The 17,500-nt window shown below is 41.5% G+C and overlaps 1 protein-coding gene across 1 annotated transcript in view; it reads left to right on the forward strand.

Moving 5' to 3' along the window:
• The window catches only part of LOC135215343 (autophagy-related protein 13-like), a gene marked incomplete at its 5' end in the record, with an annotated part of 141,961 nt that overhangs the window by 90,637 nt on the left and 33,824 nt on the right, over nt 1-17,500 (forward strand). Inside the window, 1 exon segment of the mRNA XM_064249900.1 lies at nt 10,872-11,085. Coding sequence (XP_064105970.1) covers nt 10,872-11,085 — 214 coding nt within the window.

Here is a 17,500-nt window from a genome sequence, read left to right on the forward strand (position 1 = left end):
GCTTTCTGTCCGTTCGGCTTCCTGGCTTCTGCTTCTTGTCCTTCGACAAAAATGCATTCGGCATCCCGTCCGTGCACGGTATTTTAAGCTTGTGATCCCGCCACATTATTTTTGGCGCCTGAACAGGGATTGTTGGTGCGGCAGTTGCAGGACGATTGGGGTATTGAGTTGTGTGATTGGTGGAGAAAGTGAGGATGGAAGGTTTTAAGGAGATAGAAAGGCTGAAGGAGGAGTTACAGTTGGCGAGGGAAGCTAATGAAAGATTGGAATTGGAGAATGAGGGGTTAAGGGTAGAGTGTGAGGAGCTGAAGAGCGAGTTAGAGGAAATGAGAGAAATGCTAAGGAGTGCGAAAGTGGAAATGAAAGAAGAGGTGAAAGGATCGGAAGAGAGAATGGTTGAGAAAATGGACGAAACATTTGGGGTGATGATGAATGTAGTGCAGGAGGTGATGCAGGAAATAGTGAAGGGATTCATGGGAGAGGGAGCTGTAGGAGGTAGGCCTACTGGGTCTTGTGACAGGCCAGGAGTGATAAAGAAAGTGAAAGAGCAAGTGGATGAGAGTACGAGTGACGAAGGTGATTTGGTTGTGATAGGTAAGGGAAAGAAGGGGAAGACACAGGATAAGGATAAACCTGAGGACAAGAATAAGAAGGGGGCTGAGGAAAAGAAGACTTAAGGGAAAGGTTTGTAAGGGTGACAGACAGGATGAGACTAGGACTGAATACATTGGGGAAAGGGCTGAGAGTGATTTAGATAGTGGTGAGTGGAAATAGGTAGGTAGAAAGAAGAAGTGTATGAAGAGCGTAATCAGGAGTATGGACGTGAGTATGGAAGTTCACTCGCTGTATTTGGAAGAGGGAAAGAGGGGTCAGAATGGAAGTAGGGAAAGTGAGAGTGAGAGTGAACAGGAAGTATGAAAGGCTGTGTACGTGAGAGAGGTATCCCGATGTGCACAATACGAGGAATATGGTAGCAGGGACATAGGGAACTTTTTTAAGGAATATGAGAAGTATTGTGAGGCTAAGTATGGGGATAACAAGAGTTTGGGCAAGAGAGTTAGGTAGCTTTTTGACAGGATTTTTGCTGAGTATGCACGAGGTAATGATGAATGTACAGAATGTGCCGTATGAGAGTGTGACAGCCAAGATTGTGGAACGAGCAAAGTGGATAAAGAGCAGTGTCAGATATAGGAGAAAGCAAGATTTTGAAGAGGCCAGAATGGATGTTGGTGAGTCGTCGTCAGTGTATGTCTGTAGGTTAGAAACATTAGCCAGGAAAAAGTTTGGGGACAAAGGGATAAATGAGTGCAAGGAGTTAGTGCGGAAGTTGTTGGCGACTGTACCAGAGAGTGTATATGAGTTTATGAATCAACCGTAAGGAGAAAATGCGATGGACGAATGAAAGGTTGACGTGGAATGACATTTTAGAAATAGTAGAAGATTACGAGTTAGATAGGTGTATGAAAGAGAGTAGGAGTGTTAGTGTTAGGACTGAACTATGTGAAGTTGTACCAGAGTTTAAAAGCTATAGGGAAGCAGTTTTGGAAGGGCCGAGGCGAATGGCAGAGCGAGTGGTAGATAAGAGCGTTAGGGCAAGTAACGTGAGTGTAGTTAGCCCTGAAAGAGATAGGAGTGCGAGTGTTGGAAGAGTGGGGTCAGTTAGTTGTGAGCGAGAGCAGCAGTGTTATAGATGTGGTAAGCCAGGACACAGGAAGAATGAATGTCGGTGGGTGTTAGGAGCCTGCTTCGGGTTTGGGCAAACGGGGCATTTAGTGAGCGAGTGTAAGAAAGATAGGGATATTAAATGTTATAGGTGTGGACAGGTAGGGCACATAGCTAGTGGATGTCGGGGTACCCGTATGAGCGTAGTTTGCAGCAACTGCGGGAAGAACGGGTATTATGCTAGGATGTGTTAAGAACAGCGTGTGAAATGTGTTGAATGTTGAATGGAAGGTCACGTGGTGAGTGTGTGTAGGCGAAAGAGGATGAGTCAGGCTGGGAATTCGGGAAACTAGGTGAAAAGGGGATTCAGTTGGGTGGGTCCTCTGGTATGCGGGCAGTGAGAGTGATGCATGTGCGTCAAGGATTGTTACATGAAAAGGGGTTTGGGGATAGAGCTCATGAATGTATGAGTGTAAAAGTGAGATGCAAAGGGGTGTGTTTGGTTGCTTTGATTGATACTGGGTGTAGTGTCAATGTTCTTTTTAAGAATGGCTGCGACAAGTTGCGGAGTGAGTGTGAAATTGGGGAGTGTAAAGGGGAGGTACAAGGAATAGGAAATTTAGGTATGCCTGTGGTGGAAGTGGTGCGTAAAAATGCAGAAATCGGAGTGGTAATGGTGGATGAAAGTGACTTTTATGTGATAGAGGGAGTGAGTGATAAGTATGGTATGTTGTTAGGGTACGGGTTCTTGAGGAAGTGTGGGATGGTGGTCCGTCCAAGCGCGAATATGGTTAAGTTGTATATGAAGGGGAACATACGTGGAGAGTTGTACTTAGGTAGGAATGGGGAGGTAACCAGTAAAATATGGAAGTGGGTGCCGTTAATTGTGTAAGAGAGTGTAAAGGTGCCGTGGGAAGTCGGAGAAGTTGTTAGTGTGAAAGTTGCGTGGCTGGATAGTCTTGGGATTGTCAAAGGTGACAAGTGTATATGTGGTTGAGAGTGTGGTTGCAAACAAACCGTGCATGTAAACGACGGGATTTTGGATATGGAGAATCCGCGGGTTTTTTTAGCCTCATTGGTGAGTGTTAGGAAAAAGCGAGTGCGGGTATACGTGAAGGTGATTGTGTGGGTTTGCTATACGCGTTGGTGAGTACAGATGACGAAGATATGTTGAAGTGCGGCAGGTGATGACAGGTAGCGTGACAGAAGGTGATGATTGGGAGTATAATGAGTTGAGAGGAAGAGTTAAGATCGATGAGAATTTTAGTGACGACGAGAGGAGGCGGTTGATGCAGATGTTGTGGGATAGGCGGGGTGTGTTGAGTCGTGGTGACGAGGATTTTTGGGGGTCTGAGCTTCCCAAATTCAAGATAGTTTTGGAAGACGATAACCCCCATATATCAGCGTCCTCGACACTTCCCTGCCTATTACCCAAGAGATTGAGGAGCTTGAGAGAGTGGGAGGGATAGAGAGGAGTGAGAGTGCCTGGAATAGCCCCATAGTCCCTGTACGTAAGCCAGATGGAAGTCTGCAGATGTGTGTAGATTATGGGAGGGTGAGTGAAGTGACTGTGAAGGAGCGATTTCTGATGACTGTGGTGTCAGATTATGTGCACAAGATGCATGGGATGAGAGTGTTTACCAAATTGGACCTGGTAAAGGGCTATTACCAGATGCCTCTTGAGGAGGGGAGCAGGCCTGTTACTGCTTTTTCAAGTGGTAGTTGCCACTACCAGTTTAAACGGTTGAGTTTTGGGTTGGCTAACGTGCTTGCTGCTCTTCAAAGGGCAATGAATGGGGTGTTGGCTGGATTTGATAGAAGGAAGATGACTGTTTATAGATGATATTTTGATTGCGATTGAAACTGTTGAGGAGAATACGTATGGTGCTTCTCAAGTTAGAGCAGTTGGAAGAGGTTGGAGTGAAAGTGAAGCTGGAGAAGTGTACGTGGTTAGCTAGGGAAGTGGAATTTCTTGGTCATAAGGTGAGTGCTAGTGGCGTAAGGAAGAGTGAAAAGTTTGTGGAAAAGGTGAGGGAGTTTCCGCGTCCCCGGACAGTGCGTGAGCTAAAGGGTTTTTTGGGGTTGATTGATTTTGGGAGGAAGTTTGTTAGCGATTGTTCGGGTATAGGGAAGCCGTTGACTGAATGGACAGGGAAGAAAAATTGTACTAAGCTAAGGTGGGATGAGCGAATGGTGGGAGCATTTGAGAGATTGAAAGGGGAGGCTGCTAGAGATGTCACCTTAGCTTTTCCGGACTATAGTGAGGATGCGAGTGAGCTTGAGCTGTATACTGATGCGAGCGAGGTTAGTATGGGAGGGTGTTTAGCACAGATGCAAGAGGTGAATGGGGAGGAACAATTGAGAGTAATTGCATATGTAAGTAAAGCTTTTAATAAAGCGGAGCAGAAGTATTCGGTGGTTGAGAAGGAGCTTGCGGCAATAAGGTTTTGTGTGAAAGCGCTGAAAGTGTTTTTGTATGGGGTAAAATTTATCATCCGGACGGACCATTGGCCATTGGTGTATATGATCAAGAAGGAGAGTATGAATGCTAGGATCGCGAGGACGATTGAAGATTTGAGTGAGTTTGATTTTAGATTAGAATATGTGCCAGGAAGTAAAAATGTGATTGCTGACACAATGTCTAGGATGCATGGTGGGGGCAACGGTGTCGTGAAGAGTGACTGGGGTCCGAATGTGGTGCCTGAGGGTTTGGTTGTAAGGGAGAGGTTTGAAGGGGTGACAGTGTGTGAATGTTTGTTTTCGGCATTAAAAGACTTGGAAGAGAGAAGTCTGGTTGCAAAGGTACTCGGTAGTGCGAATGAGTTGTGAGTGAGGTTGATGAGTGAAGTGAGGGGAGTGGCATATACGGAGGAACAAGGTGGGGAAGAGGAAATGTGGCATTAATTGCCATTAGGAGTAGCTGAGTTGTTTGGAATAAAGGTGTTTTTGTATTTTGGATGGGACAGACTGGTCGAGTATCAAGGGAGGATAAGTACCGGTAGTGAGCATGGGGTTGTGAGGATTCAGTGTGGGGAAAATGGTTGTAATTGGTTGCTTAAGAAAGGGGAATATGTGGGGTGGTAGCTGAGGATGAATGTAGTGAGGATGACTGTGATGTGGATGACCAGGTGGACGTGGCAGTGAATGTGTGTGCATGGGACACGAGGGAAAATGGTGGCGATAGTCAGAATAAATGATGGTAAATACTGTGGTTTGGTTGATACGGGGCCACAAGCTTCCTTGGTGAGTGGGTCAGTGGTGAGTGAACTAGAGAGATGCAATTGGGAAGTGCAAAGGTGGTGTACAAGTGTGAGGATACATGGGTTGGGACAAGGAAGTATTTTAGTGTGGGAAGGGGTGCAGTTAAAGGTTAGGTTAGGAGATTTGGAAGTTGTACATAACTTTATAATCTTGGGAGAAAATTATATGTCAGCTTGCTTTTTTATAGGGATGGATTTTTTTAGGATGTATGATGTAAGCATAGATATAGGAAATGGGATTCTTAGTAAGGGGGGTAGCATAATAGCTAGGATTCAGGATGGTAGTGCATTTGTAGTGATTGATATTGCTAGAAGTGAAAATGATTTGTTGAGTCAGGTGGAGATTGAGGAAATGCAAGATAAGTGCTTGGAGATAAGTATGTTGCGGCAGTGTGTTTTGGGGGGAGTACGTGTGGAAGATTGGCCGTGTGAATTAGGCGTGTATAAGAGCGTTGCTAAACGGTTTGTAGTTTGTAAAAACATAGTGTACTTTTTGCATCAGGAAAGGTATATGACAGGTAAGTGTATGTGCCGGTGTTTTCTGTTGAGTCAGCAGTGAGTATGTGGTGGTTGTTGGTACATGATTGGTTTGGGCAATGGGGAAAAATAAGTTGTGGGAGTGCATGAGAGAGAGTTTGTATGCGCCTGGGTTGAAGAAGATTTGTGGGGATGTGGCTGTTACGTGTGAAGACTCAGAGGGGAAAGTATCAGAGTGTGCATGCAAGTCTGCCTGTGTTGCGATTGCAGATGAAAGAGCTGTTCGAAATGCTTGTGATTGATTGTGTTTCGTTGCCAAAGACTGTGAGGGGGCATGTGGGAATGATTGTGATGATGGATCACGAGTAAATCTGCCTATGCGGTTCCCATCAAAGATAAGAGGAGTGAAACCGTTGCGTGGATGGTGGGGCAAGTGATGTTGCCTATGTGTGTGTGTGTAAGCTGGCAAAAATGTTGAGTGAAAATGGGCCTGAGTTTGTGGGGTGGGAATTTGAAGAAATGTTGAAGGAATGAGGTATTGTCCATGTGTATTCTACTCCGTATATGCCCAGTACGAATGGTTTGGCGGAAAGGACTGTTAGAATGATGACCGAGATTTTGCGAATGATGAGTAAAGGGGACAATGATTGGGATATGTAAGTAGGACGTGCAGTGTGGGTATATAACACCACACTGTAGAAGAGTATGGGTATGTCTCCTTGTAAGTATGTGTTGAATTTTGAAAGGATTGTTAAGCTGCGGTTGGGTCTGTCAAAGAGTGATCGAGACTTGTGGAAGAAAGCGAGTGAAAGGTTTGAAAGTTTTAGGATTGGAGATAAGGTGTTGAAAGAGGTGGTTGAGAAAGGGAGAATAAATATGAATAAGGTAAGGGAGAAATTTGAAGGGCCTTTTGAGATTTTGGAAGTGGGACCGAGTGGATTGAGTTATGGATGAGCTTAGGGCACACAATAACCAGCTCCATAAGTGGAGTGAAATACCACAGTATGTTCGGGAGAATGCGATGAGTGAGTGGTTGAGGGTGAATAAATGTGAGCCAAGTGTCAGTGTGTCTGGAAGATTGGCAGTTGGTGTTGGTTGAGTATGGAAGAAAGCAGACGAAGGTAAGGAAAGGGAATGAAAGGGAGAAACATGAGCTGCATGATAGAGGGGTTAGTGTTAGGGTAAAAATGGTGGATAAGGCATGCAATACGGATGACTTTGAGGGAAGGAATAATACATACAGCATGTGTGGGTTTGAATTGTCAGTGATTAGGTGGCAGAGTTACGACAGATATTACGCCAAGAGTTAGAAGGGGTAGATGAGATAGTGAATGGGATTTGGGAGGATGGTAGTGAGGGAGATGGTAATGGGAGTCTTGACTTGAAGTGGTCTGGGAGAAATTGATGGCAGTGTAACTAAGTGTGTGTATAAGGGCCCTCAAACAAGATCCATGGGGCCTGCATCTGAGCATCCGTTGGTGTTGTTAGTGTAAGATGTTGTCAAATGTAATGGGAGAGACAATATGGAGGAGTTATGGAGTTCCATTTGACAACGTCTGTGTGTCCTAGAGAGAGAGAGAGAGAAGAGAGAGAGAGAGGGCTGGTAATGATAATTGGTGGTTGGATGGTTAACGATTGAATTGGCTATTGGTGAGTTCTGGGTTGTCTGCTGGTGCAGCTGGAGTTAGCTGTTACAGTTCTGTGTTTTTAGTCAGTACGTTGTGTGTTGTTGATTTGTTTAGTTGTTGTAAGTTTGGTATTGTTTGCTTGGAGATGATGTGCCTGTGCTGTTGGATTTGTTGTGCTTATGAGTTTTTGTTGAGTTGTATGTGAGTTGTTGAGGGTTGTTGGTGAGCAGTTGTGATTTCTTGGTGTTGTTAGTGGGTGTGTGTGTGTGTTGGTTTTTTTGTGTTAGTGATTGTTTGTGCAGTGGTCTTTTGTTGTGGTTGTGTTGTTAAGTTGTGGGGTTGTGGTCCTTGGATGTTGTTTGTTTGCTGTGTTGTTGAGTTGTGGTTGTATTCCTTGTTTGTTGTTGTTTTGTTGAGTTGTGGGGTTGTGGTCCTTGGGTGTTGTGTTGTTGGGTTGTGGGTTGTGGTTCTTGGTTTTTGGCTTGTAGTTGGTGGTGTTTCAGTGACCTTGACAAGCGGACAGTACAGTTCCTCGCCCTGAATATGTCAAGAAGTGGTTAGTAAGTACAGTGGTACCTCGAGATACGAAATTAATCCGTTCCGAGGCACCCTTCGTATCACGAGTTTTTCGTATCTTGAACCGCATTTTACATGTTAAATGGCTAATCCATTCCAAGCCCTCCAAAAACACCCCAGTAAATTACAACAATTTGGACCATACAATACCTAACTTAATACATACTGCTAATTACCTGTAAATAAAGTGTAGTAGTGTACATGGTATACAAGAAATACTGTACGTATGTAGTAAAATGTGGAAGCTTACCTTTTGAGTGAGGCTATCTCCGAAAGTGGCGACAGAGGAGGAGGACAAACGGCATATACGTAGTACACTTAACTTTACGAAACATAAAAAAATGTTAGAAAAACAAACTAAACTTTACAAAACACATTAACAAAACTGTAACACATAACTTTACAAAAAACTTAAAACTAAATTTTTTTTTTTGTCTTTTTTTTTATTTTTACATTTTTTTAAAACTTTTTTATACTTTACGTATTTTACAAAGTTTCAATTTCTTCACCACCGAATGGATGCCAGTCCATTTACGGAATTTTTCAAACCACCCATGAGAAGCCTTGAACTCTTGGGTTGCCGTCGATGTCCCCTCTCCTTCGTCGTCTTCGGCTTGGGCAATCAGATCGCCGAAAACAGCGCTGGCCTTTTGGCAGATTGCCGTCTCAGTTATCGTATCGCCATCGATTTCTTTGTCCTCAATCCATAGAAGAAGCAGCCTTTCCATTTTATCATGCACATGGCTCCTCTTGTTGGGCAAAATAGTTATGCCCTTGGAAGGTGTAGCTGCTTTGATGGCTTCCTTCTGCTTAAGGATGGTGCCTATCGTCGACGGATTTCGGCCGTATTCCTTAGCAATCACACTCAGCTGCAAGCAAGCTTCATACTTTTTTATTATCTCCATCTTTGTCTCCATAGAAGGCATTCTCTTCTGTCTGTGAACTTCAGCAACTTTCTTGGGACCCATGACTATACTGTACATAATTAAGTAATGTAGTGCATATACTAATTAGGTTCTCACACAACACAATAAAGTAGCACAACGAAATCACTAACACGAATTTACGTTAACAAACGAAATCGTATACATGTGAACGAACGAATTCCACGTGCGTACGATAACAATAACACTGGTAAGAAGCAATGGCTGAAGAAGAACGCTGCTACGTACTAGTACGTAGATGCATGGTGGGAGGGATACTGACTTATAGGAGAGAAGGATCTCATGGGGGTGACTAGCATCAGGAACCAATGGGAGAGCGGGAGGATGGTGGCGAGTCTACTCAGTTGGCAGCGCGCGAGTTTCAAAATTGTTATCGGTAGTCCGGGCGAATCTCGGACTACAGCAACAACCTTTCGTATCTTGAGCAATTTTCGTATGTAGACTTAGTATTACCCTTCCTAAATTTGCGACAGTCCATAATTTATCTGCTTAGGTAGCAATGAAATAATGTCTCTTATGTCCAGTTAGAACTCTTGAGGGTTTACTTGGACAGACATAAACCTGTAAGAGGAAAAGTTTAGCATTTATATGTGGTGTTAGAAGGCCAAACACTCATATGTCCAAGATGTCTATAGTCTATGCGCATATAGTAGTTGGTTCTTGAGTATTTTACTTTTTTTGGAGATTATCCTCATGGCTTCCATACCATAAACATGAATTATTTCCTTTAAAATCTTTTAGAGAAGGTTTGTCTTGCAGCTTGGGAATTAAAACTAATCTTGCTTAATTTTTTGCGAATGTTCAATTTTAGTAAGAAGTGTTAAGCCCTTAGTCCTATCGTTGCGGCAGTGACTCTATCTCCTGCATCAAATACATACTATAATAGTAACCTTAGTTTTCCATCTAATTTTAAGTTGTTAGGAATCCTACTATTGAATTTTGGGAGTATGAAGGTACACATTGGTGTATAGGATTGCACCTTCATATGTGAAGGTGGTAATTATCTTTAGTTTTGGACTGTCATTTATGGGCTTTTGACTCTGGCACAGGAGTCACCATTACTCTTGGAGATAGTAGTCCTATTTCTCCTGTAAGGATCCTCTGACACTTCTCACTACGAGGACCTTACACCCTGTTGTGGTTCTGCCTAGTGACAGTATTTGCCAGTAAGGATCACACATCAGGTGGGAATGTTCAGAATTTTTTTCTCCCCATTAAAAAGGTTTCAGTTCGCTTGGCGTAGTTAGACCAGCCATGCTCTGGGGCAGAGACTTGGCCAATAAAGAAAGAACAAGAAAGAAAAATGGAAGTGGCCGAGATGAGAATGCTGAGGTGGATGTGTGGTGTGACAAAAGAGATAAGATCCAGAATGAATTGATCAAGGAGACAGTCAAAGTATTAGAGGTTTCAAAAAAAGCTCGGGAAAAAGACTGAAATGGTTTGGTCATGTCATGAGGAGAGAAGATGAACACGTATGTAAGAGGGTTATGAACATGGAGGTGGAGGGCAGGAGAGGGAGGGGAATGCCAAAGTTCAGGTGGAAAGATAAATTATTAAATGACATGAAGGAAAAGGGTCTAAGAGAACAAGATGTACAGGACAGAGGAAGATGGAGAAGGCTGACTAGAAACAGTGACCCCATATAGAAATGGGAAAAGCTGAAGGCAAAGAAGTAATGTAGTAGTCAGCTAACTTTAACAGTGGGCAAGATTCATTCTAAATATGTAATGATAATTTTCATGTTAAAGTGGAAACCCACCCAGCCTCCCTACATCTTAGTGGGTGGTCATGAAGAAGTATGACAGAATGGAAACATTCCAGCACCATCTGGTGGGAAATCGGTGAATACAAAGACAGTCCTAGCGAGTTAGTCAAGCGTATCTTGATTATTTAGATGCTGATTGCACCAAATGGAGCAAAGAAAAAGCTAACTTTAACAGTAGGTAAGTATCCAAATAATTAATTTTATGAAAATGATCGTTTTGTAAAAACTATTGACTTCCCATTAATGCATGAATTCTTTCTCTGTTTTATTCATAATCTGTAACTGTTGTAAACTTGGGGGGTACTACTCTATTGTTTGGGGTGAGAGACAGAACTTATCACAAAGCAGTGATGAGCATCAGTTATTAGTTTTTATGTTGAAGTTTCCTGCGTTGATTTTAATTTGGGTTTGTGTGTGATAGCTTTTCACTTCATTGAATCATATCTTTGGGAATTTAAATATCTTCCTCACATTGTAAAGTTCTTTCTTACACTTATAAAACTCTCTGTTTGTTCTAAGTGTTTATTTAGGGGAAACTTATGAATGTTTTTTTCTTCAGTGACAGTAGTTGTCGTGGTTATGTCCAGCAACAGCAGCAGCCAGAACGAAAGGTGTCAGTGGCATTTGTAGATGCTAAACCCCCCAAGCCTGATGACTTTTTTATGCCTGAAATACCCTTTTCAAATTTACTTGCATCTGCCATTGAAGTTCCTCAGGAAAAAAAATTGGATAAACAAGATGCTACTCTGACCCCTCAGGATAAAAATGCACAGGTTAGTAATGCATTTTTTTTTATTCAAGAAATCCTTTAGCTCAGCTCATCATGTTATTATTACTGTTTATTCTTATTACCCTTATATTGATATTTGAAAATATTAACAAACACATACTGTATTATAAAAATACTCTCATCTCAGTGAAAGAGAAAGAGAGAGAGTTGTCTTTACGTAAAAGTGAAATGGAAAGGCTATTTTACTTCTTTGAAATACTATTCTTTAATTACAGATATATTATTAATGTTATATTATATCATTATTATATTATTTAATCTTCTTATTATTTGAAAATATTAATGAACATACTCATGAACCATAAAAATTCTTTCATCTCAGTAATATAGAGAAAGAGAGAGAAAATTATAATTTTTATTATTTAATGTTATTTGATTTACACATAAAAGCTTGAAAACTTATAAATTACATTAGAATTTAAACAAACACTTTTGCATGGTTCCTTGGGGATTTGCAAGTATTTGCATTAGTTAGTTTGCAAAGAAAAGTTGGCACTGTTGAATTTGCACAACTTGAATTGTGTAAGATTGACTGTGTATACACACACACACACACACACAGGCAGGCACCCGTTATCAGTGGAGGTTCCTTTCCGAGAGCGTGACTGTATCTGAAAATAGCTGTTAACTGAAAATCACCAATTTTTGGAGCACAGAAAGTTGCAGATCAGTTATTAGAGCCACTATTAGGTAAATATCAGCACTAATACCTGATTATCAGCATCGGTAAGCAGAAATCGGCACTGAAAATTGTTGATTTTCATCGTCAGACAAGTGTTGTAAAACCAGATTACCAATAACTGGGGACTGCCTACACACACACACGCACACACACACCACACACATATATATATATATATATATATATACTATATATATACTTATATGTATATATGTGTGTGTGTGTATATATATATATATATATATATATATATATATATATATATATATATATATATATATATATATATATATATATATATATAATATATAATTATGACCCCGACCTGGGTCGCGTGGGATTCTTAAGTTACTGTGGGTCATGCAGAAATCAAACGCTCAGTGATTAATTTAACACCGGTCTTATATTCTAATAAATTTACACAAGGGCCCGAGTGAAATGAACTTAATATCTATAGTACCGGCGGGATTGAGACCGAGCGGAAACCGGCAGAGGCACGAGGGGAAAGTGCGTCTTTCCCTTCTCTTGACCGACGCTTAACTCCTGACCCTCAAGGAGACGGCTTGGTTTCCTCTCTCCTCAATACCCCCCAGAAACCCCCGATATATTGCTTCTAGGCCATGATTGGGTCTGGCTGCCCAACGGACTTTTTGGGGGATGTTGGGGGAGGTGACGCTTTCTTCATCTGAGAGAGAATGACCGTTAACGACCTCATGGCGTCTTGTAAGATGTTCCGATATTCTAGGGAAGTTGTTTATAGCCCTCTAGAATGGCTTATCAACTCCCTCCCCAAACTCCTTTGCGTCCTCGCAAAGCTATACGGTCTCTTTGCCTTGTCCCACTCGAGAAGTCTCTTTTCTCAAGGTACTGATTTATCTAAATTCAAATTAACTATCTTAAAGGGGGCCATTTGACGTGTGTACAAACCAAAGGTTACAAGTAAATTGAACAACGTCTTACAACATCATAAGATCTTGTAAAAAAAAAAATTAACTAATAACAATCACTCTTGCCTGGAACAGATCAAAACCAAAAAAAAAAGAAATCATTCAATAAGTTCAGGTTCATAATCAAAACAAAATGGTGAAAACAAAAAGACAGAAAATTTTACACATTCAGCCACATGCCCTTGGCAATCACGACACATGGCATCCATTTTTAATGACATTGTATCACGTTAATCTATTAAATTTCTTCAAAATAACAAAAACATAATTTAAACATACACAGAACAAAAAATAATGCAATGGAATTTTACGAAAATAAAAAAAAATCTTCCTGGAACATCAATGTGCATTTACTACTATCACATAAAAAAAATAAAAAAATAACTAAAGAACCATAGAAATAAATTTGGAAATCCAGGCACAAACAAACAAAAATTTCATCATCTGTGAAAAAAAAAAAAACTTTACAAGCATTAGTGTAATTTATGAAAGATAAAATAGGATGGAATCGGTGTTGCGACAAATTTAACACAAATAAAAAACAACAAATCAAAATAATAAAATAACGTACAAAGCAACATAACCACATCAAAACAGAATTACACATAAGAATATGATCCACAGGTAATAACATTTGTTCTGAAAATAATTTGGACAAGTTATATCAAACAACATAAATTCGTTACACAATTACAATCTGATTCGAGATATCAAGAAATAAGATTTAAAAAAAAAATAACACTGGTATGATTCTGGATCCTAGGCAAAGACGTGGGTTGGCATTTACAAACTCTGTTCACTGACCCCTTTCATTTACTTTGAAATAGCATTTACTTATGACATAGGCTCGGGAGCTCGGTCTTGCTCTCGGCCGGGCGCCCACTTGCGCCCTGGTGTTTTTCTCTGGCTCGGCTCCCAGGTACCCGGCCAACTTCGGGTACAGGATACTGGTTGGTTGGTGTGGTACACCAAACGTCTTGACGTATACTGTGTGCGACAGGTGTTTCTCGCTTTGTGCTTCTAGTACATTTAAGTGGAATAAGCCAGTATTTCGATTAATTTCTTTCACATGATGTGATCCCAACAGGCATGGTTTTATCCACCATCCTATCCATGGGTGGGAGCGTGTATACGCACCCACGAACACAATAATACTTGTATTACCCTGGCGCCGCAGGGAGTGGTCTCACCACATTTAATGCTCACGATAGAATTTAACAAGTACCACTTCGAGTGCCCTAATAGGAATTTTTCTATGCCAGTAATGGCCTGGCGTAGAGGATTTACATAAGTAAAATGGATGGCTCTTTCAATAAAAAAAATACTTAACAGGTTGCTTTTCCATCGTATTAAACACACGATAGTTACTTACAAATCTAGTTATGTCTCAAAGCAAGCCATCCCCAAAAGAAATGTTCACGGGCTCTTCTAAAAGATCTTTCTATGCCTACATGTCCAGCTTAAGTGCTAACATGATCTATGTGTATATCTGTCTCTACCAAGGCTCGAGGAAGAACGACTTGGGCTCGGATATTAGCGGCCCTTTTCCTATTTACTTAACATGACGTCTTTCACAATGAAAACACGTTTTTTGATAAATGCACAAAATTCGGGAACTCGTTACTCTCACCATCCACACAAGCCTTAATCTGACTAATCCAAGCCTCAGACACCTGACTTTCAACCAATTCTCGCACACTCCAACCACAAAAATCAACCACACTTTCATTCTCCGGGCATTTATTCTGGAATCCCCCGGACGGAGTTCCACCTGCATTTAACCATCTACCGCCTCGGGCACTCCCATTCACCTGAGAGTGCTTGCGAGATTCCCGTTTTCTGCGCGTCGCGCTTACGTGATGAATGTAATTGTTCCGGGGGTTTATTGGATACCGTCGCGACGTTGCCGGCACTACGCCTGCAGTGCCTGTGCCACCAACGTCACGAGGTTTCTTTTGTCGCTCCTCCCCGCGCCCTGTAGCACGAGTTGTTACTCTTATGATTTTCCTGGAGAGAGCATCCGCCATCCTATTACCTTACCTGGGACATATTCAATCTTTATGATGTCAAACTCTAAAATTCGCTCGATCTAACGAGTTTGGCGATTTGTAATCTCGCTCTTCTTCAGCTGGTACATTAATGGTTGATGATCTGTGAAAATCTATTTTATGTCCCGACAAAAAAATAATGGTGTCTCTCCAGCAACCATAAGACCGCCAAAGCCTCTCGATCGAAGGTACTATAATTATTCTCTGCCCCTTTTAATCCTCGTGATGCAAAACAAACTGGTCTTTCATTACCTTCATCGTCAATCTGGGAGATTACTCCTATCGCAATATCACTTGCGAATGTGGTCACTAAAAAAGGACGATCGAACCTCGGTTACGCCAAGAGTTTGTCGCTCCTTAGGGCATCTTTTAATTTCTGAAAAGCTTCTTCCTCTTTCTCACCCCATTGGAAATCAGGTTGCTTCCTTAATGCATCTAACGGTCTCGCTATCCGTCCAAAGTTCCTAATGAACTTCCGATAGTAACCCGCGAGTCCGTAGAAGCTGGCTACATCTTTCGCATGTTTTGGTCGTGGAAATTCTTTAATTGCTACAACTTTATTGGCACAAGGCTTAAGGCCTTCAGAAGTTACTAGGTGCCCCAAAAATTCTACTTCGGCCCTTTTCCGGAAAAAACTTTCATTTGTCTAAATTTATTTCATCCCATGACGTCTTAATGCTTCCAAAACTTGTATCAGGTTACCTTTATGCTCCTCTACAGTAGCACCAACTACAATGATATCTAAATATACAAAAACTCACAATGCTAATTATAGAGGCTAAAACGCGTATCATTACTCGTGAAAATGAGCTGTAAGATATTCAACCTGAAGGGAAGGAAATTATATTCATATAGCCGATTGCTATAAAGGCCGTTTTCTCTTTACTTTCATCATCAGGGCAAGCCTTGAGATCCAATGTGGCGAAAAACTTACTCTCCTTTACTTTAAGTAAAAGCACTTCGATCGAGGGCAATGGATAGGCATTATCCTTGGTAATGGCATTAGCTTCTGTATTATTACTTAACTAAAATTATCGTTATTTTATTTCATTTTATTTATTTTTTATTTGTTTACTCATTTATTCATTTATTTTTCCATTTTTTTTTTATTATTTTTTTTTTTCTCTCTCTTTACCTAACCCGGGGCATTGACCAGTGATCTTAAATGGACTCGTATCATTAGTACTTGAAAAGAATAACAATCTGGTTTAACTACGAGAATCTCAGAGAGGTCAACACCCAGGTAACTACTACTAATAACAATAAATTTAACATTAAACACTATTGGTGGTGTTCTCTGACAACCACTTTGGCTATTGAGGAGAGGCTCTAGGGGGGGCGGGTTTGGTCTCCTACCCTCAAGGTGGAGGACTTGAAAACCAACAATAAAAATGAACAAAATAAAAATAAAAAAAACATCAACAATTTCCAACAACATTAATGGCAAGCAATATCAGTGAATTGGTTACTACTCATTGACTCTAATAAGAACAATTCGTAATTAAATTACTCAAACTGCAATCACAGATAAATCACAAAAGGGTTCAGTTACCACAAATCTGATTAAAAAAAAAAGAAATCGACATATCACTAGTTGATTGTTTACGTTATTCCTGATAAAACAAAATTTCTCAGACAAATTACTTGAATAACTTAAAAAATTCGAATACAAAAGGACATATTCTAATAACACAGAACAGACAATAAACTAATCACAAAGCCTTTTGATAATATAATATTTACAAAAAAAAACTTTAAACTACTGTGAATAAAACAAAACCAAAGAAACTTGTTTCATTGCGGGTTGCCCACATTTTCATACCCATACTGTTTAAATTCTTCACAAAGACCCTCACTGACAATTATTCACGCTGGTCAGTAATTACTCTCCTCGTGTCCCTTGTGCCAAGGAAGGATCCCAGCTGACCCTCCTCTCTCTCCCACGTCGCCGTCCCCTTCCTCTTGAGGGGAGGGGAGGAGTGTCTTGCTACACTCCCTTGCTGTCGTCAGCCGCCATCCGACGGCTGTCAGCTTTTCTTACTTCTAACAGCTTGGTCTATACCAGACGAAGCTTACAGCTCCACACTCCCCCATTCATCCTGAAGGTGGATACCGTCTCCTCAACGGCTAGAGCCTAGAGGGGCTAGGGGAAGGAGGAAAGTGCCCATCTCCTTCCGACCCATTCCCGCTCTTGAGGGGGGGTGTGCTGTCCAGTAGGGGGAGTTCCCCCCTACGGGTGGCGACAGTCCTCACTCTGCTACTCTTAGGGGGGGTAGAACTGGTATCCCTCCCGCTGCCCAACAAGGTTTACCCTGTTCTCTTGGGCACACACAGCTGACTCCAGGCACTCTTCTTTCCCTTTGGCGGGAAAGACTTTTGGCGGGCGCGCATTGCCGGCCGCCATCTTTGATCCGTTTCTTAGCATCGCAGATGTTCTGCGAAGGTACTGCTGATCACTGTGCTGACGATCACCTCCTTCCACTTGCTATCGTAACCAGCGTCTGGCTGGTTTTGATTTGGGGAGTGCAATCTTCTTTCCAATAATACGACACTCGTCCTTTCTGTCTTTCCCTCGCTTATACACTGCATACAGTTTTTCTAGTCTGTTGACCGTTTTATGCACAGCTCGTGTGTGCGTGTATTTGCCCGTTTCACGATTTCTCGCGCTCGGTATTGCAATATCGCACGCCGACTTTCTTCGCTATCTACCGCTCGTTACTT

This window comes from Macrobrachium nipponense, chromosome 5, assembly GCF_015104395.2.
Source record: "Macrobrachium nipponense isolate FS-2020 chromosome 5, ASM1510439v2, whole genome shotgun sequence".
NCBI lineage: Eukaryota > Metazoa > Arthropoda > Malacostraca > Decapoda > Palaemonidae > Macrobrachium > Macrobrachium nipponense.